The sequence below is a fragment of the Cebidichthys violaceus genome, unplaced genomic scaffold (genome assembly GCF_023349555.1).
Source record: "Cebidichthys violaceus isolate CVI_PGR_0920_01 unplaced genomic scaffold, fCebVio1.0.p SCAF_7, whole genome shotgun sequence".
Taxonomy (NCBI): domain Eukaryota; kingdom Metazoa; phylum Chordata; class Actinopteri; order Perciformes; family Stichaeidae; genus Cebidichthys; species Cebidichthys violaceus.
The window spans coordinates 6,830,156-6,852,482 of record NW_027176927.1 but is presented as its reverse complement, the minus strand read 5'-3'; the positions used below and the strand labels follow the sequence as shown (position 1 = coordinate 6,852,482).

Below are 22,327 nucleotides of genomic sequence, written 5' to 3'. Positions count from 1 at the left end.
GAGTCTCCTCCCCTGTTAGCATATTGTACCAACTTTTCTCATCACGTCACTGAGGGAATGAGACACAACAACCAGCCCGCCCACAAAGCGACCGAAACAGCCAAATAGGGAACTGGGTGTTCGCGGAATGTCTGGGAGGGGAGGGTAAGAGGACTCACCTGCTGCCTGCGGTACTTCTGGATCAATACATCATGATCATGGTTGTATTATTAGACTGGATACAATGCTGTAAAGGGGTGAGGCAGTTGACCATAGTTGGACTATAGATGGTCAACTCCTGCTTAATGTTGCGCAAACACTGCTCAGTTTACCAAAAGGCATACATTATTTATTCATGAGGTTTAACCCCCTGACTGAACCTGTTCAAGTGTCTCCTATTAGCTTACAAAGCAATGGAAAACACGATATTACATTCACTGATTTAAAGCACTTTCAAGGATGTTTTAAAACAAATATGTATTAGGTGTGATTAGCTGTTCTTTCAACAGAATTAATATACAATAATTGCAAATAAAACTCTTTTGTTTGTATAATTTTTCCTGCATGTTTTTAATTATTTCACTAAATTCCACATATTATAGGATTCATTTGCAGAGACATTGCTATAGATGAGTCATCTACCATAGTGAACATCATGCTACTGTTTTGTTTTAATATGTTGCCTTATGGTTGTCTGGTTACTGCAGCAGAAACGTTTCAGTTCATTCTGTACTTGCAAAAATGCAGACTTGCTCACTGTGACCTATAAAGCCGAGTCCAAGGAAAATGAACCAGTGAAAAATAAAAAAATCTTTAGTGTGCTTGTCAACAGCAATGAAAACTATGCAGTAAAACATGTTAAATCAATCAGTGATATGAATGTTTTGGTTCTTTATTCTAAGTGTTTACACAGCATTAATGTCACACAGGACAAACGGCATATTTCCAGAGTTGACTGAGGTCACACTAAGGGAACAAGCTGACATAGCACAAGTAACAGAACGCGTCTCTCTGCTGGCTGATCCAGGCCAACACAGACTTCAAATTGGATAAAGACCTTAACGGCATTAATGGCTGTTGAGAAGCAAACAACAGCTCGCAGTGGCAAACAAGGGATGACACAAAGTGAATTTGAAACAGGGGCAAGAAACAACTCACACACAGGCAGATATAGAAACATTTCACATGTGAAGAAATGTTGCTATAGTACATTCAATAGACACAAATGAAAAGAAATATACCAAAAGTGCTGTGATGTTTCAAGGTAACTCTTAACTGCAATAGATTACTAATCAAGAATGTGGTTTACTCTTTAGAGGCTGTTGTTGTTTCATGGTCGATTTATCAAGTGGAATGAGGTTATAACAAACACACCTAAACCTTACTACAGTATGTCATCATGTTTCCCAGGTACTAAACCATAATATGAGTCATAACAATGCGTTTACATCACATAGGTGACCACACTCAGACAGACTGATCCACAAATCAGACAGTTTTGAGCGGTCTGTATGTTTACATACATTCAAGTCTGAGACTACTCCGTGAGTCACAATCCAGTGTTCACACTCCGTCTCTTTTCATGTGACTTCAACATTCTTCTCAACCGTTTGGTACAGGGGCACAGTTTGATCTATAAATGTGTTATTGTAAATTAGGCCTTTATTTTGTATGTTCTCTGTTGAAAAAAAAACCCAGGGAGCACTGCAGTTTCCTGAACCAGAAGAATGAAAATAGTGTACTGATTGAAGTGTATAGGAAACACTGTATTGTGTTTGAATCTCAGCAGTGGTTTGTAGAACACCACAAGAAGAATACATCTAGAAACATCAAATGTCTTTTATTTCACCTCTCAATGGAGAAAAAATAAGGAGATTGTTGAATGTGCAGTTTTACTGTAAATAGAAATCCCAACTGTTTAGTTGAGGATCAATGGGATATTAATACCAATGTTTCCATTTCTTTTTGTATGAGTAGGACCATTAAAAGGTTAAAGATCAAATCAGATGATTTCAACAAAAGTGGGTAAAAGACAGAAATAGCTCATATTTTGGTTGAGTGGGAAAAAAGTGTCAAAAGTGCACTATGGTGACACAGAGTCAGTGTGTGGTGAAACAATGATGCTGCTTTCCCGAAACAAAGGATGACACTACAACTGTAGTCACATACTCTAGTTCTTTCCACTCCTTTATTATTATCATTAGAGCCACACTTTGTGACTTTGGGAGTTTCAGCAACCTGGATGTGGTTATTTAATAAAGAAATGTAACGTTGCTTCATTTTCCACTCAAATATAATTCATGGTAGAATAAAGTATTAACAAATTAATATATGTGAATAAAAGAGGCACTTTATTTTACAGGTCTATATGTTCGTTATAATTTCCTATAAATTTCCTGGAGTGAGTAGTAGAAACATACACAAAATATAATTTAATAGCCAGCTAATCAAATTAGATTATAAATACAAATATTTAAACGTATCAAAGACTTTCTTTGTCATGACCTCAGTATTTAATAAAACTGGGACACGGCCTTGCCTATACATCATACTGTTGAACACAAGGATATACTGTATATATATTTAGCACTAACCACTCCTTAAATATAATGCAGATTAAATAATGCAAACATTTTGTCACTATGTCTGAACTACTGCAGGTGGCATGTGGAAATATTTGTACGGTAGGACTGCATTCTTTCTGAGCAATCATTTGTGGCAAACACATTATTTCAAAACACAACACACCCAGCTCTTTGAAAATCAGCTCTCGGGGTTGTGTCTGGAAAGCCGGAATTATATGGAAACCCAATCCCACCCTTGGAAAGTATCTGCTCTCATAATTTCTAGCTAAGCAGGTACAGTACACAACATGTTAGCACTGTACAGGTTTGGTAACACTGGATGGGAGTTGAAATATCATAGACGCTGCATCTGGTTCTACAGGAAATATTGAATGTGTGACTCCATGCCAACATATTTGTTCCAAGTAAAGACTTTAGTGTTCAATTTCCGTCAACCAGGAGAGGAAAAAAGGGCTTATTCAGGTCTTTTGTAGATCAATCACACAATAGCACCACAGGAGGTACAGTATGTCTGTTACTGACCAGCAACAGACCAGAAGACTTCTGAGGAGCAGACACACTGTGTTGTCTCAAAATAGTCAAACACAATCTTGTTACGTGTGCCAGGGTGCCAAATAGGATGTAAACACATAAATAACCCCAGGAGTTGGTAAAGTCTCCCTTCAGGGTGCTGACTTTCATCTCTTTCTTAAATGTAGGAAAAACAAATGCCTGAAGTCATAAAAATGTTTTGGCATGAAGCTTAAAGGTGTGGATTAATTCCTGTTACTGTACAGAGATTTTTCTGAGAATTAAAGATGAGTTGGATTAGTAGTTGCAGGTGTTCTGGCATCAGATTTTACTTTATAAATATCTTGTGTTTCTGTGGAAGTTTCCTTCCACCTAAGACAGATCTCAATTGATCGTGCACATTCCTAACGTGTCTCACCCTGCGGTGAAGCTTGCAGCAACAAACTGCCTGCGTCACACGTCATAATCCTGAACAGGATTAGGAGCATTGGGCTGCTGTAAAGCACACAGGGAGCAACTTTAAACGTCTCACACAAAGACACGTCAACGTGCAGACAGTGGGAGCCGGGGATCGAACCGCCAACCTTGTGGTTAAAGGTTGCTCTTCTGACTGAGCCACAGCTGTAAAACTGTGAATGTGTCCACAAATGGAGTCACAATCAATACACTATCAATACACCAGCTCAGTTTATATATGCATATCACAGTTCAATCAAAATCCAAATTTCATACATAAATCATCACGCTTGGTGGAGCAAATTTAACACTCAAAAACATTCTGTTCTCTTCTCTTTCAAACAAAACAAAGTTATTGTCATCAACACACTCAATGTCAGAGAGTTAGGTTTTGTGCATGGTGGGGTACAGTATGTATTACTGTAGATCTTGTTAGTTTGGTTAGTGGACCGCTGTGCTACAGGGAAAGTGTAGCAGGTGAAGTAGAGGCCTGAACTATTTATCCAGGTTTTTATGATAATCACATGAACGTGTGAACGTGTCCATAAACGGGAATGTGGCTCTCCTGTATCAACACATGAGCCTCGTGTATTTCTGCCCTGCATGATGCTTATCTCAGTTATGATGAACAAAAATAACTCTGCAACAATAGATAAGAGGGTAAAACAACAACACTGGCACTCGTGCCTGGCTGCAGCAGGATCAGTGAATGGCATGTCAACACATGTGAAATCTATACATCTAAAAAAAAAAAAAAAGGGATAAATCTAAATCTAAACACAGCAGAACATTTTGACATCATAGAAAGCACAGGCATGAATAACAACATATATGGTGGCTCAAATCCATTTAAGTGCTCCAAAGCAGCATGCACAATATCAGGAGATTGGGAAAGGTAATCCCACATAGGAGGAAGCTGTAATTAATGAAATACGTTACTATGCTTTTCCTACTGTGCCACAATAATTTGTCTGTTGAAAACCAGTGTTTAAGAGGAGAATGAGACACAACTGTAATCAGTCTGCCCTGTGCACACACAGGTGATGTAAATGAAGGCAGGGTACAGGACACACACACATTATCATCCATGTTGACAACACAGTGATAACTATTAAAAGCTTAGCGAGCTCCAGCTGACGGTATTGAACTCATTCAGCAACACACTTCTTTGAAACTCAGGCTTAGATTGCAAACGTCAAACTCCAGACAAGCACCGCCCTGCAGCAACATGATCCATCTCTACTATCTTGCTCTTTTGAAACAGTCATAAATGCTCCTTCACACATGGGAATGGTAGCATATAGAGAATTCATCGAATGTGATTCTGCTTAGATCCTTGTAATAATTCTCAACAATTAGCATGTAGTTTTGTCTATCAAACAGATTGTTCATACAAATCACGTTTCATTCTTTTATTTAGAATAGAGCTGCTATAGGCTAGTATGTAAGTGTATTTCCCCATGACTACTAATATTGTATTAAGTATTAAACGTCTAATAACTGATTTTTTTGGCCACTTTTGGGGTCAGAAGAAAAAAGTTTTGAACAGTTTTCTTTGTTTTACCAAAGTAGAATTGGATTGTGTATTATTGCACAATAACCTTTTTTCTGGATAAATGGTTTGTTGACTTTCTCCAACAGTGATCTTTTACAATGAAGTCTAGTGACCTTCTTTAGAAGTCTACTGCATGAAGGAGCAACATCCACTGTAGTCCTACTTTTGTGCGCAGAAAGCCAGTTTCATCTGACTATTTTAAAAAAGAGAAAGAAGAAAAACTGAGGAAACTGAACATCCTGAAACGTGCAAAAACAAAACTTTGGAGCAAAAGTAGCTGATTAACATTTTGAAAATATTATAAGGACAATAAACATGGATCAATGTAACTTAAATTGTTTAACTTTTATTGTAGCTGAATTCATGTGCAATAGAAACATTATCTATTTCGTAAGTACAGTCACAGGGTGAATTTTTCCAGTCAACATTATAGTACATGCCAGCATTTTCAAATTCAACAGCTTCATATTCATTCTAACAAATCATATTAAGTACCATTTCCAGTTTCACTGAAAAGATAGGAAGAAACATTACATTTCAGCAAAAAGCAATACAGTTATTAGCGCTCCAACTGATTGTTCAAACTGTATACAAAACTCAAGTCTTAAAGAAATCTATAATGTTAAATAGATAGTTACATTTTACAAAAAACATTCAGATAACAATGACTAAATTCTTTTTTAACAATTATTTTAAGGCATATATTTCAGTGACTTGCTATAAAGGAATGCATAGAAATTGTGCAGCTTCTACAATTACACACGTAAAGATTTTATTGGACAGGATGATATTTTGGCCATGATTTGAACTCAAATTACGTGATATTCTCACAAAAGACACTTCTGTCCTCAAAGTACAACCCACAAAACAAAGTTTTACCAGGAAACTGTTTCAGATACAGTGAATGAAGACAAAACTAATCAAAACCTTCACACCAACATGAAGTTTCTATCACATTTATAGTAATAATATTGTGCCATTAGTGTCATATTTTATAATTCTGAATTCCTAGACTGTGTACCACGTGACAAAGTCTGGGCACTGTAATAAACACACAAGTGACATATTCCAAAAAACATGTGAAAATATATTTTCATTCTATACGAATACTTTGCAGAACTTTTACTTTTTAACCAAAAACCAGCATGAGAATCATAGTGTAATATTGTTTATAGTTTGTGAGAATCAAAAATGCACACAATGTTAGTGTTTGGTCCATGTTTGTCAGTAGCTCTACCTAATATATGTGCATGCTGGGGTACAGGATTTGCGAGCTCAGTCATTTGATGCTACAGAGAAAACTGAAGTTACAGGTAAACTGTCAACTCAGAGATGATGAAAGTATTTTTTGATTCTTCAGTCAAAGCCAGACTTGGTACCGTAAGTGCTCGACCCAGAATCTCAAACCTGAAATGGTTTGACATACTGAATTTGTATAAAAAAATGCAAGAGGTATTTTTTTCTATGTTTCAAGCCTCTTTTTTCTCCTTGCAATCCAGTTACTGTCTTAGTGCGTTTTTTGTATGTTGGAGTTCTTCCAGCTGTACCGTGGACTGCATCTAAGTTCATTGTAAACTGAAGGAAATACCCTGAAATGCAGAGGATGTTTTGTTTCCTTCCATTTACCCTGGTGTGGAAAATGATTCCCCTGCTGAAGTCTACAATATGTAATTTAAATCCCAGATCTGTGCACCCCTCCCTCGTTGCATGTAGTGTATCCGTTCTGCCTTTTGTCTTTACTCCCAGTCTAAAAAGAAACCTACACGCCCCTGTATTTTTTCCTTAACAGTGCTACGTTTTCCCACTCTCACCCTGTCCCTGAAGTGCTGTGTTGTTGTTGTTGTTGTTTTTTTAACAGGAGCTGGTCTGGAGGTTGCCCTCAGTGAGGATGGAGGTGATGGTGGAGGGATTGTACAGACTGTCGTCGTCATCTGAACTGAGAGCTGATGAATCCAAAGTTGGGCGCATTGCTGCCTGGGTTTTTCTCCTGTGACACATAATCATCATTGACATTATCAATGTCATCATTAACTGTTCAAACACACTTTGATTTAACCGTTGCTTTATTCTCAAATGTTAACGCTGCCAGGTGGACAAAGTACTCCCTCTGCTGGCAAAACAAGGGAACAACATGTATTTCCTTGTTACTAGTGGGAGCTGTCATATGATTTCCCCCGAGGTACATGAGTAATGAGCCTTTTTAGTTTAGTGAAATACCTTTTCACATGTGGCTGATTGCTAATTTGTTTTACACACATCACATTGTGAAATACTGCACCTCAGGGTGCTCTGTGAATCTCAACCAGGTGTCTGATAATTGTGTGTAACAGATAAGGAATCTGGGTTTGTTGGTAATAACGTCATTTACATGCAGTTTTATTCATTCTGGGACATAAATAGGATGAGATCACACTCTCTTACTCACTCTCTCAAACTGCTGTGAAAATTTGGCTACCAGGAAGTGTCTTGCATAAGCGCACAGCGAGTAACAAATTGGATGAAAGACAAAATTGCATACAAAGAAAAGGAAATGCTTACTTGAGCTCAGTTTCCAGTGCTGTGACTCTGGCCTGCAAGGCCTCTTTGAGCTCCATCTGTTCCTCCGTGTCTCTCTGGGCCTTTCTCCTCAGTCCGTCTATCCTTTCCAGCTCCGTCTCTCCTTCGTCCACCTGCCTCTTTAGAGCTTTCACTCTCAGAGCGAGCTGCAATGAAGGATGAGGTTAAAGTCTCCAGAGTAAATTAAAATATGACACGCATTTTGAAGTGAGTGTGTTTACCTGGTCCCTCTGTTCAGTGTGTGTTTGTTTCTCCTCATCCAACGTCATGTTGAGATCTTTTAGTTTCCTCTCCAGACGTCGTTGAGACGCCACCACTAAGTTCTTCTCCCTTTACATATACAAGAGAAGAACAGAGCATAAGACATGGGAGCATGCTCATGAGTAATACTAACCCTATCTCGACTACTGCCAAAATGCCCTTTAGCAAGACATTTGTCACCTCATTGCTCTCATGAAGATGCTCTGTAGTCAGGTGTTAAAGTCTGGTTTTACTGGATTCTTTGTGTGCGTGTGCGTGTGTGTGTGTGTGTGTGTGTGTGTGTGTGTGTGTGTGTGTGTGTGTGTGTGTGTGTGTGTGTGTGTGTGCATAACTGAATTAATGTGAGGTTTAATATTAGTGAAAAAGAGCAGTTAATGCACCTAATGTTACAGCCCAAAACATGGCTTCTAGAACTTTACTAACATGTTCCCTTAAGAAAAGGAGTTAACTCTCTTTCATAATTAAAATGAACAGTTACATTACTGAATTAAACGTAGGAATACTTCAGTGTAAAAAATACTCTGTTTCAAGTATTGTCATGAAAATACAGGCAGCAAAAGGAAAAGTACTCATTATGCAGAATTATATAACCCATAATATTACCTCATAATGTATTAGTTGGTTTTTATTTTGTATTAATCATCTGAATTTGCAAAATTACTAGTAACTAATGTTGTCAAATAAATGCAGTGGGGTAGCATAAAGTTGCATAAAATGGAAATACTCAAGTATTTCTAAATTGCACTTGTAGTTGTGTAAATGTAATTAGTTACATGTAAAAACCTAAACTGGGATCACCACCAAAATCATCTACTGCTCAGCTAATGACAAACAGCATCCATCCACCAAATTTCAATGGAATCTATTGAAAAACATTTGAGATAATCAGTTCAACAAACAGAATGATTCAGAATTACACATGCAGCATGTTTAACGTTTGTTGCACTGTACCTTTCCTCATTCTGTAGGCGTTCTTCCAGCTCCTGGATCTTGTTCTCCAGCTGGGAGAGTCCAGCTGAGGAGCGAGAGTGGCCCTCCATGTCGGCCACACGACCCCTCAGCTCCTTCAGCTGCAGGAACAGACGCAGACAAACAGCAGGTCAACAAAACCCAAAATACACTTGAGTGGTTAGTCAGGGTGGCTATGTTTCTGTTACATACATGTCTCTCCATGGCGTTTTTGTCCAGCTCCAGGTCCTGTTTGGAGGATCTCTCCTGCATGAGCTCAGAGCGGAGCTGATCGATCTGGTCTCTGCTCCTGGCCACTCGGTCCGTCAGCATCTCCACGCTGCTTTTCTCCTCCTCCAGTTCCAACTCCATACGCTTCAGCTTGTCCTGGTACAGACAAGAAGAGACCACTTTATTAGATGCTCAGAAAGGAGACGGTGTGCAGTGGGTTAGCCGAAAAAAGGCATTTGATGACGCTGGAGTTTGTACATGTAAGCATATAAATACTCACATATATTTGATGTGCATTAAACAGGTCTACATGCTAATCTTTTAACCATATTTGTTTGATTTACAAATGAAAGTAATAGATGTGCAGAAAGATGTCTAGATGTATAGACAGACTGCTAATGTTACATTGTATGCAGAGCAAAACTATTAACAACAGAGCGCCCTGCAGTCATGCTTTATTCTCCTAAACCACGGAGATGCAGCTGCACATATCTGACCTCCAGGATGCGAATCTCTCGGGTTTTCTCATTATGGCCGTTTTTGACGGTCTCCATCTCTCCATCAAGGTGGCGCAGCCTGTTGGCCAGAAGCTCTTTATCCAGCTGGTGGTTGTCTCTCTCCTCACATATAAGCAGAAGCTCCTTCTTCTGTCGTGACATCTAGGTAGATTTATAATTTTATAAACAGTAATGCCAAACTGAATTTCCATCATGAAATAAATATGTGCGGTTTTGCATGTTTACAGACACATGAATACAATCAGTCAAGCATGCACCATGAATATGATGTGTCAGAACGACTGAAAACATTCAGACCAGACATTCGTAATGAAAACAACAACCAGGCCAAGCAAGTGAGCGAGCATGCACACAAAACACTCAAAACACAAACCTCTTCCTCCAGTCTCCTTAGATTTATATGACTTCTTTCCAGTTCACTCTGAGCGTCGTTTCCGTGCCGTTGTGTCTCCTGCATTTCCTTGCGTGCCCTCTCTCTCTGCTCCTCCAGCTGAACCCTGAGAGTCTGAACCTCCTCTCTTGAGGACATGGTGAGAGACTCATACTGACAGGGAGAGGGGAAAAAACCCAAGAGGATAACTTTTTTGCTTTTGTGAATCCTCTAACGATCAGTTGGATGTTCAATGCTGCAGACGCTTTCATTTGTTTACAAAGATATAAAACAGGATCACTCCTTCTTACCTCTTTGTTGAGTTTCTCCAGAGCTCTTTCCTGCTGTAGTTTAGTCTCTTCCAGCTGGTTGAAGGTCTGTTTGAGTGTCTCCTTCTCTTTCTCAGTATCCTCCACACGCAGGATAAGTTCACGGTGCTCCTGACTCAGTCTAGAAGCTTTTCTCTTGGCCTCATCTAGCTCTGATCTCAACCCTCTCACCTCAGTGTGGAGGGCGATCTCTGCCTCTGAGCTCTCCGTTGTGTTGGTCTGCAGCTGAGCCTGAGGAAACCACAGAGTTGTGCTTAAACATGTAACTAACACACGGACACTGGTGTGTGAGAGGATGTGTACCTACCTCCAACCGTAAGAGTTTTTCTCTGAGACGCGTGTTGGCCCCCTCCTGTTCCTGCTGAGCATCTTGGAGCGATTTAACGTCCATCTGCGCTCTATTGAGAAGTGTTTTACTGGCCACCACTTCCTCCTCAGCCAATGAGAGTTTCTCTTTGAGCTGGCTAGCTTCACCACGTGTCTCACCAAGCTTCTGCTCCAGCTCTAAGATGATGGCTGGGTCTGGGAGCTACAGGCAAGAAGTCAAGGGAATGATATTGACAAAAAATACAAGAGAGATGATGGCGGTTAAAAGTGAGAATTTCTAACACAAATCTAATCATCCTCAAAACTACCACATACACATAATCACACTTGATTAAACTAACCCGTTTGTTTTTGTCCTGTGCCTTGGCAATATCCTCTCTGGCCTTCTGTAATTGGTCCTTTAGCCTGTCAATCTCATACTTCAGTTCTGCCTCCTGGTTCTGGTGAGATTTTTTTATGGAGATGACCTCCATGACTTTCTTGTCAAACTCCATCCTCTGCTTCTCCACCTCAGACTTGGCCTTCTGAAGATCAGTATTGTAACGTTGAAGTTCCTGAGGAGAAATATGGGCAATTTGATGGTTAAAACTACAGTTGGTAACTTTAATAAAAATAACGTTTGGCATATTTGCTCAAACCATTAGTATGTCCCGACAGGAGTACACGAGACAGCTGAAAAATCAGGTTCCTCTTCCTCTTCTTAATGCTCCTAATGTCATTTAGAGAATTCACCGCGGCCGAAGAAAAACATCCAATCAGAGCTGAGGCGTCTCTTGTCCAGCTGTTCATCACTGCTCGTAAAGCTCATGAACACTGATCAAACTGTCAAACTAAGTGACGATGATCAAATATGAATCAAGATTCTGTTACTGCATTTCCTATTTCTTGCCTCAAATGTTTTCAGAAGCACTTTTAGCTGTGAAATGAGAAAGTTAATGACTCGGCCGCCATGTTGAAAACAGCCGAGCCAAAACCAAGCACCACTCACCCGCTGGAGCAAATTTTCTTTCATTTGACAGCACACTCAAAAATGTTTCTGAAAACATTTGAGACGAGAAAAAGGAAATGCAGTCACAGAATCGTGATAAATATTTGCCCAGCGCTGCCTAGTTTGACAGTTTGATCAGAGTTCATGAGCTTCATAAGCAATGACTGACACTCCTGGAATCTGATTGGTGGTTTTCTTTCGGGCGTGGTGGAATGTTGCAAAAGCCATGAATTTCTTGACTTGCAAAACTGTCTTTTAAATTGACAGAATTGTGCAATTCATGGCATAAAAAAATTATTTGTCTCTCGCCGTTAACTATGGTACATATTTTTTCCCGAAGTAAGTTCCCATTGTGATCCAGCGGAAGGGTAGGGACTAGAAGAAGGCAGAGGAACCTCACTTTATTTTTTTATACATATTATCAGTCTCCTGTACCACTGTCAGGATATATTGGGCATATATAACAAAAACTGTATTATAATAACCAAATGTAGCTTTAAACTGCTTAATTTGTGTGAAACAGATCAGGCGTCAGGTATCATATGAGGCTGAGTGTATGTTCACCTGGTTGAGAGTCTGTGTGTGGTCCGGGTCCGGTATCTGTCGCTTCATGGTGCTCACTTTCTCCTGGAGCTCCTTTAGTTCATCCTCAAACTCCTCTTTTTCCAGTCGTGCTTGCAGGAGTCTAAACATTGTAGATCAAATACAGTTGATCCAAACAAATTGTAGCATATGAAAGTATTGTAAGTTCTGCTTGACTATCTGATCAGCAGCAGTTGGATTGAAGAGGTGATTCATGAAGTGAGCTTAATTTTCTTTCATGTACACAACAAGCAAATACGCCATTTAATAATCTACAAACAACAGGAAATAAATCAGCATTCCCTGTTACCACAACAGTCAGATATATATATACATATAACACATTTTTCACTAAACACAGACATCTAAGATCATCAACACCCCCCTTATAGTGTTAGAGATGTCCAGATTGTGACTGGTGTTCTGCACCATTATATATGGTCCATATTTCCATTGGGACCCATGGTACTTAAGGGTCCCTGGTACATATTTAAATGTAGACCATCTAGTCGGTCGTTAGGGCTGTAAGTGTGGATGACCTTAGAACTACAGTCAGACAGTTGTTAGCACAGCTAGCCACATCTACAGGTCTGCATATCTAGACACAAATGCAGTTCAAATAGTGACTCTCACGGTGTTTTAGGGCTGCTGGGTGGCTCTCTGACAGAGAGCGGGAGAAACATAGACCAGGTAGAACGAAAGAGAAGAGATGGACACACGTTAGTAGTACAGCAGGTGTAAGAACAAACGGTGACTAAATCCACGTCCAAGTAAGCGTTGGAAAGCCCAAATCCAGTACTAGAATAAACTCACTCTTGTTTGGTTGTTCGAAGTTCGTCTCTGGTGGTGTGGAACTGCTCCATCCAGTGGCTACTCTCGTCTCTACAGTCTTCCAACTGCTGCTGAAGGGAGCGAACGGACGCATTCACACGTAACCGCTCTGACTCGATGCCTGCATGAGACTAAAATAAGAAAGACCGAAGAATGGAGGACATGTTTGTTAATATTCCTTTTTATTTCAGACATAAATAGATAGATAGACCACTCCGCATTGTTTTAACCAAACAGATCACATTTCAGTTTAGTTCATCAGGGGAGTTTCAGCTTTCATCACAGTACTCAGAAAGGTAGTTCCGAGTACTGCATATATGTATATATTTATGTATTTGGGTATTTATGTGTGTTTAAAAACTCTATTAAAAGGTATAATATATGTATACGTGATGTGATGTATGATATATTGACACAATATCTCTTCCAGCATGTAGAAGTGGTTTCTCTTTTTTGTTGATGGGGTCTGTTGTGGAGGGACTGGATTTCCTATTTTGTGTCCAACTTCAAAACATTTTCATGTCAAATGTACATTAGTGATGAGCTGGCAAGTGGCTTCCGTGTTCGTGTACACACCTGAGATACCTGCTCCATGCTGCTGCGGAGCTTCTCCATGTCAAAGCTGTACTGCTCTCGGAGCACCTCAATCTCTTTGTCGTGAGTGGCCACCTCTTCTTTCAGAGCTCCTTTGAGAGCCGTTAGCTCCCTCTCTCTCTGCCTCAGCGTCTCCTCCTGCTTTTGTTTCAGCTGGCACACCTCCATCAACTGTGTCTGACAAGACATCAGGTCCTGCAGACACAGGGAGTACACAGTAATAACTTGATGCTTTTGACCTCTCGGCCTCCAGTTCAGTACTTCATTGCTCATTTGTTTACACACAGAAAGCTAATCTTGCTTTTAAGCGCAAAAGCCTTTACAAATCATCAACCTGTCAATATGATGTTATGTGATAAAATCGCTGATTTCAGAAACAATTTAGTCTAGATTTGAGTGTCGTCTTAATTTAGAAAAATCCTATAGTGGGATGAGAGTTTCTCTCTGTGCATCTGTGTGGGTACATTTGTGTGAGCATGTTTCTGTAATACCGTCTTGTTGCCATTCTCCCTTCTCAGTTCATCCTGAAGCTCAGCCAGCTGGTCCTCCATTTCTCTGACCCGTGCCTCTGCGTTCTCCCTGTCCATACGCAGCTGAGTCAGCCTGCGAGTAAAAGAGGACACACACACACACACACACACACACACACACACACACACACACACACACACACACACACACACACACACACACTACTGAATGATTCTTTGAAATTCAAATGACGATGGCATACAGTTTGTCTTGTGAATAAGTGACAGTAACTGCTTGTTTCATGAACTGTGAGGAGTGTGTGCTTGATAACAAAGTGGGTTAGTCATGCAGCCCTCTACCTCCTGACCACCAACACAAAAACAGACAATGGTACCATGGCCCTTCCTGCTTTCCTCTGTCTGTGTGTTTGAGTGTGTGTGTACGCTGTTGAGTCCTCACTCTGATTGTGTTTCATTTAATTCTTTCTTCTTCCGGTCCAGCATATCCTGGAGCTGTAGATTTTCATCTAGACAGGACTCCAGCTCAGCTTTCAGAGCAGGATCAGAATTGCTAACAGAGTCCTACGCACAAGCAGACATGATGAATAAATGAGAGCAGTGAAACACAAGACATCAGGTGGCTCTGGTGGCATGAACAGAGAGTTTTTAGGAAATGTTAAAGCAGGCTTGCTTTTGCCCACCGGTCAATAAGCATAAAGAATTAAGTTCTTAGGAGCTATTAGAGATTAAGACCTGCCCACCTTCCTTAAGCCAACATATAATGAGTCATTATTGAAGTTAGATTATTGTGTGTGTGCACCTTTGACCAGGCCAGAGGGATTTAAGGATTAATGTGAGGATTAATCTGAAGCACACTCCAAGGAACCCCCAGCCCTCCTGGTAAGATTAGTTAAAGACATAAAAACTCTGAGGACAGTTTCCTTCTCTCAACCAACCGACAGCCATTCCCTTCACTTGATAGCTAGTGCTCTCATTTCAGGAAGATGAGTATTTATGTGTGGCATTGGATGTGCACCGTGTAATCAAAGCTGATTAAAAGTGGCAGATTACTCTCTGAATGTTAACTTGCTCTGGTGGCAGCCAATCAGTCAAGTGAATTTAGGAAGGTTTGGTGGGTCATCCAAAGCACTGAAACTACAGTTTCAACCAAAAGATCATTCTCTACATGTCAGGAAAGTATGAGAAACAGTTCAGCACAACTAATATTACGAGGTGTAAGTATTGGAACAGTTATGGATAAAAAAAGTTTCTATGTCCTCAAATGCTCTATTTTATTTACCCTTCTTTCCAGTTGCAGGGTGTTTTGTAGTTCAGCCATCTTTCTTTCCAGCTCTCTCTTTTCTCTCATCCACTCTTCCTGAGGTCTTTCTTTGGGCTGTTGTAGAAAAAGACATATGGGCAACTAATGTGAGCAGTTTTCTTTACCTGACATGAAGCAAAACCCTTCATAGAATGACAGATTCTCAAAAAAGAACAAACCTTTAGATTCTGAATCTTCTTAAAGAGGACCTTGACTTTGTGCTTGATGATAACATCACTCTCATTGGTCCTGGGAGACGGGGAAAATGGACAGTTATTAAACACATTCATGTGTAAACATTTATTACTAAATACAACCGATATGTGCTCTGCCAGGATGACATGCAGGTCCATACCCTTGTCTCAGGATGTTGTATATAGTCTGCATGACCTGCTCCTCCTCACTGGTCGTCTCTGCACTCTGACCCTGGTCCAGCAAAAGGTCAGGAGTCACCTTAAGACATAGATCAGAAAACTACTCTTGCAATCTTGCATGCTATGTAGCGTTTGGAGCTCACTAATAATCAGCCGTCATGCCCAGCCATAAAATATTGTAATTCTTACTTGTGGCTCAGTCGGTGTAGCTTGTGGGGTCTCCGCAGCGGTATATGTCCCCGGTGACGTCCACTGATTGGCAGAGTGTCCGGGGAATTTGTTGACGGCGGCCTGGCCGCGTCCCAGGCTGCTATGAGTGGAGGACGGAGGTGAGGTGTAAGGGTTGGGGGTGAGGAGAGGAGATGTAGCTCTGGGATCTTGTTGGCTTCCAGTGTTACCACCATCAAACCTGTTTATTAGTCTGTTGACAGGAGTTAGTCTCTGATGTGCTTGTTGAGGAGGGTCAGGGTTGGACTGACTGCTTCTAACGGACCCGAGCGACCCGTTGAGCCCTGCTTTGTTTGAACCATCCCACATGTTCCTTTCCACGCCCGCCTCTCTACTACCGGCATGCCGAACCTGCTCCTTGTCTCCCCTTACTCCAAGTCCTCCATCCAGATTCCCATAACTTCCAGACTTCCCGTCCCCTGGTGGCCTAGACAGCTGAAAATCCTCGTTGCCTGCCCCTACCTCTCCGTCCCTGTCCAGCAGTGATCCATGGGACTGGGCCCTGCGTAGTGCCCCGCCCTGCCCGGCTCCTCCTTCTACATCTGGCCCCTGTGTTCCTGGCTCTGCCTTATCTCTTCTGCGGGGAAGGCTACTGTAACCAAAGGGGTACTGGGTCCTGAGCTGGACCCCGTAAGAGTCTCCTTTCTCTCCGTCCTTCAGGACCACATATGGCTGGCCAGCAATACCCTGCACCCTGACCGCCACGCCATACTTGGAGGTGGTCTGGGTCTTGGTCTTGGTCCTGGGCTGGGGCACTGGCTGCCCCCCGCCAGAGTCGTGGAGGTCATTGATGAAGCGGATCTGGACACCGTAGTCCACCGGGGTCTTCCGACCTGAGGATGATGTGCTCATGCTGGTAGTACGGCAGAGAGCAGGTGTAGGTGGTTAGATCACACGGAAGAAGAGAGCTTTTCTGCATCCAACCAACCAACTACATATTTGCTCTGGTCTAGTATTTTCATACCCAAAACATGAAACATGAAAAGAAAACTGTATAATTGAGAAAGTACTTTCAGAAGGTGTCATATTCACCCCCAAAACAATCCTGTTCAGGATTTGGCTGAGGTATTTCACCAGATAAGCACTGGCAAGTTTATTTTTTCAACTGAAAAATATCCTGCTTAGTATATTAGTCTCAATTAATAAAAAATCAAACTTGAGGGAATCTGTACCAAGATTTGTTCGTTAATGTTACGTGTTACTATCGGCCAGTATATCTTAATCTTTTTTTAAACTCTTTTTAATTCAATTCTCAGTTTCGGCCTCATAAATCCAGTATCGGTTGGACTATACTCACAGTAGCAGGTTCAGGGGGAGAAAAAAGAGACTGCTACAATACAATGAAAAAACAGCTTAACATAAAACAGTGCTTCCCTCAAATTAGGAAATCCGACAAAGAATACCTCGACACTCATTAACAAGCAACCCTGAAACGTCAAAACCTTGTTAGACAACGCTTTCAACACATATAGGGACGCCGGTTTATCGGCACCAACACTAACACTTAGTTTGTGGCTCTTAACTGCTTGTGTGGACTTTGTCCTCAGCGCTTTCTATTAGTCATTAACCTGAAAGCACACACCCACATATCACTTTCCCCTTGTAAGGACCAACAAAGCTTTTCCCAACTTTTGGAAGATTCCCAGCCAGATACTAAACCTATTTCCCTCTTCAAAACGTTGACAGCTTGAATAGAGACAGGCACCATAGTAACTAGTGAGGACTATTTCATTCTTTTACTTTGTAATTTCTCCACTTTGGTGTTTTTCCTGACTCCCTAATCCTCCCTTTTCCTACACTCCGATAGCCCTGAATGAGTAATTCTGAAACTATTTCAATGGGTCACACCCATGTCATTATTTAGTGATAAGTCACTGTCAGCCTTATTCGTCTCTGCCTGGCAATTATGTAGAGTACTGAACTGAACATATCTGATATTACATTGACTGACTGATCACGCTTCGTGTTAGTGTCATCCTCACGTCTATTACACTGGTATGGTTCAGTCAACTCACAGTAAACCTTTTACAACACTTCCTCCCTGACCTCCGTACCTATATTTCCTCTTCACAGCTTTGCAAGGTGAGAGACACAAAGTGGGGTGGGAGGGTGTGGTGAGAAATAATAAAAAAACAAAAAAACACCATTATCAGTGCCTTGTGTGATAAAATTCAAAGTCAAGCTGTGCACAACCCCCCCCCCATACATTAATGAACGCCTACAAACACATTTTCATATTTCCATGCAGGTTTTGGAAGCTGTTTGACGCAGTCCAGCCCAGGCCAAGAACAAGACACAGTCAGCAAAGTGAGCCAGATGGATAATCTTATAAGTCTCTGCTGTGGAGGTGAAAACTAATACATAAAACAACTTTGGAGCAAAAATGGGTGACGGAAAAATGTCATAGCTGGCAGTAAGCAAAGCAACACAACATCAGTGACCTTTGAGGATATCTGTGTGCTTGCGGTGCGTAAGCATCGTCCGCACACAGACCTGCTCATCGGTCGTGCACGGCTAGTTGATTTTTTCTTCCCACCCTTTGGGAACCACAGAGGAAGCACCGTGTCACAACACATTTGTGCAGTTGAGCGTGAAGTCTGCAGCCCACTGTCTTCACTGCAAGGTCAAGCATGTCATGCACTGACGAACGTGCCACACGAGGGCAATGCTGAAGTTATGGGAGTCTGAACCGGAACTATCTGCAGAGTAGAAGTGTGCAAAACTGGCGTAGGGATAAGTGAGGTAGTAACAAGACGTTTCTCTCTTACTATCTGTTAAAATGTAGTTTCATTTTTATGTATGTCAGTGAGGTAATGTGGTCCCAGCTCCAAGAGGAACAGGGGTGAGGGGGATCCCATCCTATTGTCCAGCTGATGTGGGGCAGAAAATGAGGGCAGCAATTCTGAGAATGCCAAAACAATCCCCATGGTCTTTCACCCCCCCCCCCCCCCCCCCACACACACACACACACATTGTTTAACTGATTACAACTTTGTTCTAAAACTGATGTTTTTGTCCACATACACTCTCCTTTTTAGGTTTCTCCACAAAGCTAATGTCTTTCTACATCTTTGTAAAATAAACATCCTTCCCGTATTGAAAGTAGGATATAAAACAAGTTCTTCTCTAAATCCATTTGGTTATGCAGCGTCTGTGCTGTCAAATTAACATATCAGTCACAGCTTATGTTATTGCTTTCTTTATTTGAAAGAAACATTGTGTGACTCTGTGTCCTTTAGAGCTGAAACAATAAATCAATTAGCAATTAAATGGTGATTATTCTGTTGTTCCCGCTTCTTAATTGTGAGGATTTGTTACTTTTATCTAATGTGATAGTTAACGGATTATCTTTGAGTTTTGGATGTTGGTTGAACAAAGCAGCTGAATGTGAAGATATCATTGGCTTTAGAAACTTGAGATTTTTCATTATGTTGGGTCATTCTCTAGATCAAGCAAATAATCAAGTAAATAAATGGTGGATTGATGATAGCTGCATCCATAGCATTGTTTTAGCAGGCTTTCAAGCAAAGATCTCCAACCCACACTTGTATCATTAATAGGATGTGGCTTTAACAACAGTCATGTTACCCTGCAGGTATACTGACGGGGTCTCGGCCTCTGGCCTCAAATTGAATTCCTGCACAGCAAATTGAATTGGAGCTGCTTCCCTGTTAAGATCCGAGATGGAATGGAAAATATAATTAGGAGATTAGAGCAGGTGTGCAGGGAAATGGAACAGCAGCAATGTGTGGAGTCATGAAAGTGCCTCTGCTGACTAACAGAGTCAGCTTGGCCCATGTGATCAGATCATCTCTGACCTAACACAGATACAGAGACAGCAGCAAAGGCTGGAGGTTATTTGAGTCTTGAGGACAGGACTTCACAGTATATCAGCTTTTAGTATGTAGAATGTTTTAACAATTTGGACACTGACAATGTCTGATTAGTATCCATCGTTAACACGTTGAATGATATAATAGAGAGAAAAGCAGCAAATACAGAGATTTGTAAATTATTATTTTTTACTGATGATTTTTTAATTAATTAATCACACAAAATTGTTGTCAATGAATTTTAGTCGATTGACTTATCAATGAACTGTTTCAGCACTTGTATACAGCATACTATTAAGTCAACACGGACAAGCTGTAAAACAGTAGTTTGGCTCTTTTTCTTCCAGGTGAATCATTAAGGTTTACAGATATAACATGGAAAATAGAAACATGACGGTGTAACAGCTATGGACAAAGTAGTAGCTCACACCTTCAGTGTCCTTTAAGGACAGGCAGCCACTCCGTCCTCAGGGAATCCTCCCTCTCCATTACATTCTTCACATACAACCAGGCTCCTCTTCCTCTCTCCAGCGGTCAATCTCTTTCTAAACTTGCCCCCGCTCCCCTTACACTCTCAAACAAACAGCCATTTATTCCTCTTTTCAAATCCAAAGAAGTTCATTGGCATAACAAAGAAATACTTCAGTGCTACCAAATAGTGCACAAATGACACCATATTAGGAGCACATAAATACACCCCTCCCTTACCCCACATTCCAGACACTTGTTTCTCTGTCCTTTTCACTTACACATGCCGAGAGTGTGTGTGTGTGTGTGTGTGTGTGTGTGTGTGTGTGTGTGTGTGTGTGTGTGTGAGTGAGTGAGTGAGTGTGTGTGTGTGTGTGTGTGAGATAAAGACTTATTTATGGGAACCTATCTGCACACTACAGTTGTACCTGTAATATTGGACTAACCTTTATCACTTTGTCCAGAATAAAAAATGGCTACCGGGTTAAAATTTGTTCCACATTCATTCTTCTTATTTAAATAATTCTGTGTCAGCATGGTCAATGGCTTAGCAAGTGCAACAACTATGATTATTACATTTTCTGACACCATCCATGAGCCATTCCCCACACTTCAAAAACTATAATCTGCACTTCTTTCTTGCTTGTGTCATCAGTTTCATCTGACTGAAGCTTACTATTGAAGAGCAGCTCTGTATCATAGATATCAAAGATGTCCTTGAGAGGTTGCCGAGAATAACATGTAAGACTATCTTATTATTAAGTTGTATAGATAATATAGATGTCAGGTCTAAAAGGGATGTGGTTGTAGGGACCCTCTTGTGACCTAAACACTAACGTTACGGGGAGGAGGAGGAGATCAATCTCCCTGGTAGCAGGTAACGTTGGGCTGTAGCGTTACCTGCTTTTCAACATGTATTCGATATTTAAAGGTCTCATATTAATTGCAGAAACGTGTAGTCACCCTGAGAGTACGAGTACATTTCACATAAACATCTCTCACATGTATTTCACATAATATGAGGTAAGCAATCCTGAAGTAACGTTAGCTACCGAGCTAACGTTAAACTGGCTGATCAATAACCCCCACTGATACAACGCTGTAAGAAATCAGTACCAAACTAACAAACAAGGAAATAGGCGTCACAAAGCTACTAAAAACACCTCATACAAAGTAATAACTGGCAGGTCGTGTGTCTGGTTTAACTGTCTCGCTATGTGAAATACAACAACAAGCGTAAAGTTACCTCTTTCTCTGGAGTTTACGTTAATCCTTTACTCCTTTAACGCACTTCGCTTCCCTTATGTCGGTGATAATTCAAATGCTTTCCATCAAAGTCCACGCAGAAAAGTGGGTGGAAGAACAACTCCTACGTAAATTAACACAGCAACAAGTTCATTATGCGGCGACTGCAACCTGTTACCTTTGTCGGGGATGTAAAAGTCCCGCCCAGTCTGTCCGGAGGGAAAGCTGTGATTGGATCAGCGAGCTGACATAGGCGGGACTATAGATATCGGCTATGTTTGCTATTGGTGTAATCTTTACGTCAGTCATTCCTTGTGCTTGTCCACTTTTCGCTGTAAAATGGAAGGCCGCATTATTACTTAAATTAAAATAAACAAAACCAAAAAAACTACCGGTATGACCCAGATAAAAGTCAAACAAACATTTATTTCAAGACTAGTGATGGACGAAGGTGAATACAGAGTGGTGCCTACATGTGTTTGTTTGTCTCCAATTTACCAGTAGATGGCGCAACTATCTACCAGCAGGTGGTTCAGCAGCATCATCCAGGGTCCTTGACAAAAAGATCGAACGTTTAGCTACAAGTGCATGGCCTCCATTAACGTGGGACTGCAGCTGAAAGTCCTACTGTTACTTTACAGATATTGTATTCATATAAGTGGTTGTTGGGTTGCTATAAGAGGCCATTTAGCTTGTTTTTTATGGTGCAATCTCATTTTGTGGCATTTAGTGTCGTCTGTAATCCATTGTTATTGCTTCCTATTTTGG

General features: G+C 40.9%; 1 protein-coding gene across 4 annotated transcripts; it reads right to left on the bottom strand.

Annotated features, from left to right (window-relative positions):
• Window positions 1-5,411: 5,411 nt before the first annotated feature.
• LOC137891016 (cingulin) lies at window positions 5,412-21,704 on the bottom strand. 4 transcript variants are annotated; one of them, XM_068735420.1, is made up of 21 exons: window positions 21,561-21,704; window positions 15,975-16,866; window positions 15,767-15,864; window positions 15,591-15,660; window positions 15,391-15,486; window positions 14,551-14,672; window positions 14,112-14,223; window positions 13,603-13,815; window positions 13,009-13,157; window positions 12,829-12,855; window positions 12,178-12,298; window positions 10,967-11,179; window positions 10,606-10,827; window positions 10,281-10,529; window positions 9,973-10,143; window positions 9,579-9,740; window positions 9,064-9,237; window positions 8,854-8,972; window positions 7,863-7,971; window positions 7,624-7,787; window positions 5,412-7,072 (listed from the first exon to the last, which is right to left on the bottom strand). In XM_068735420.1, the coding sequence occupies exons 2-21, from the start codon at window positions 16,863-16,865 to the stop codon at window positions 6,937-6,939; spliced, it is 3,618 nt and encodes a 1,205-aa protein (XP_068591521.1). In that variant the 5' UTR covers window position 16,866; window positions 21,561-21,704; the 3' UTR covers window positions 5,412-6,936. The 4 variants fall into 4 exon arrangements, with proteins under 4 accessions (XP_068591521.1, XP_068591524.1, XP_068591522.1 ...); XM_068735423.1 differs by having other exon boundaries at window positions 15,767-15,837; XM_068735421.1 differs by lacking the exon at window positions 21,561-21,704 and adding an exon at window positions 17,311-17,465.
• Window positions 21,705-22,327: the final 623 nt, after the last annotated feature.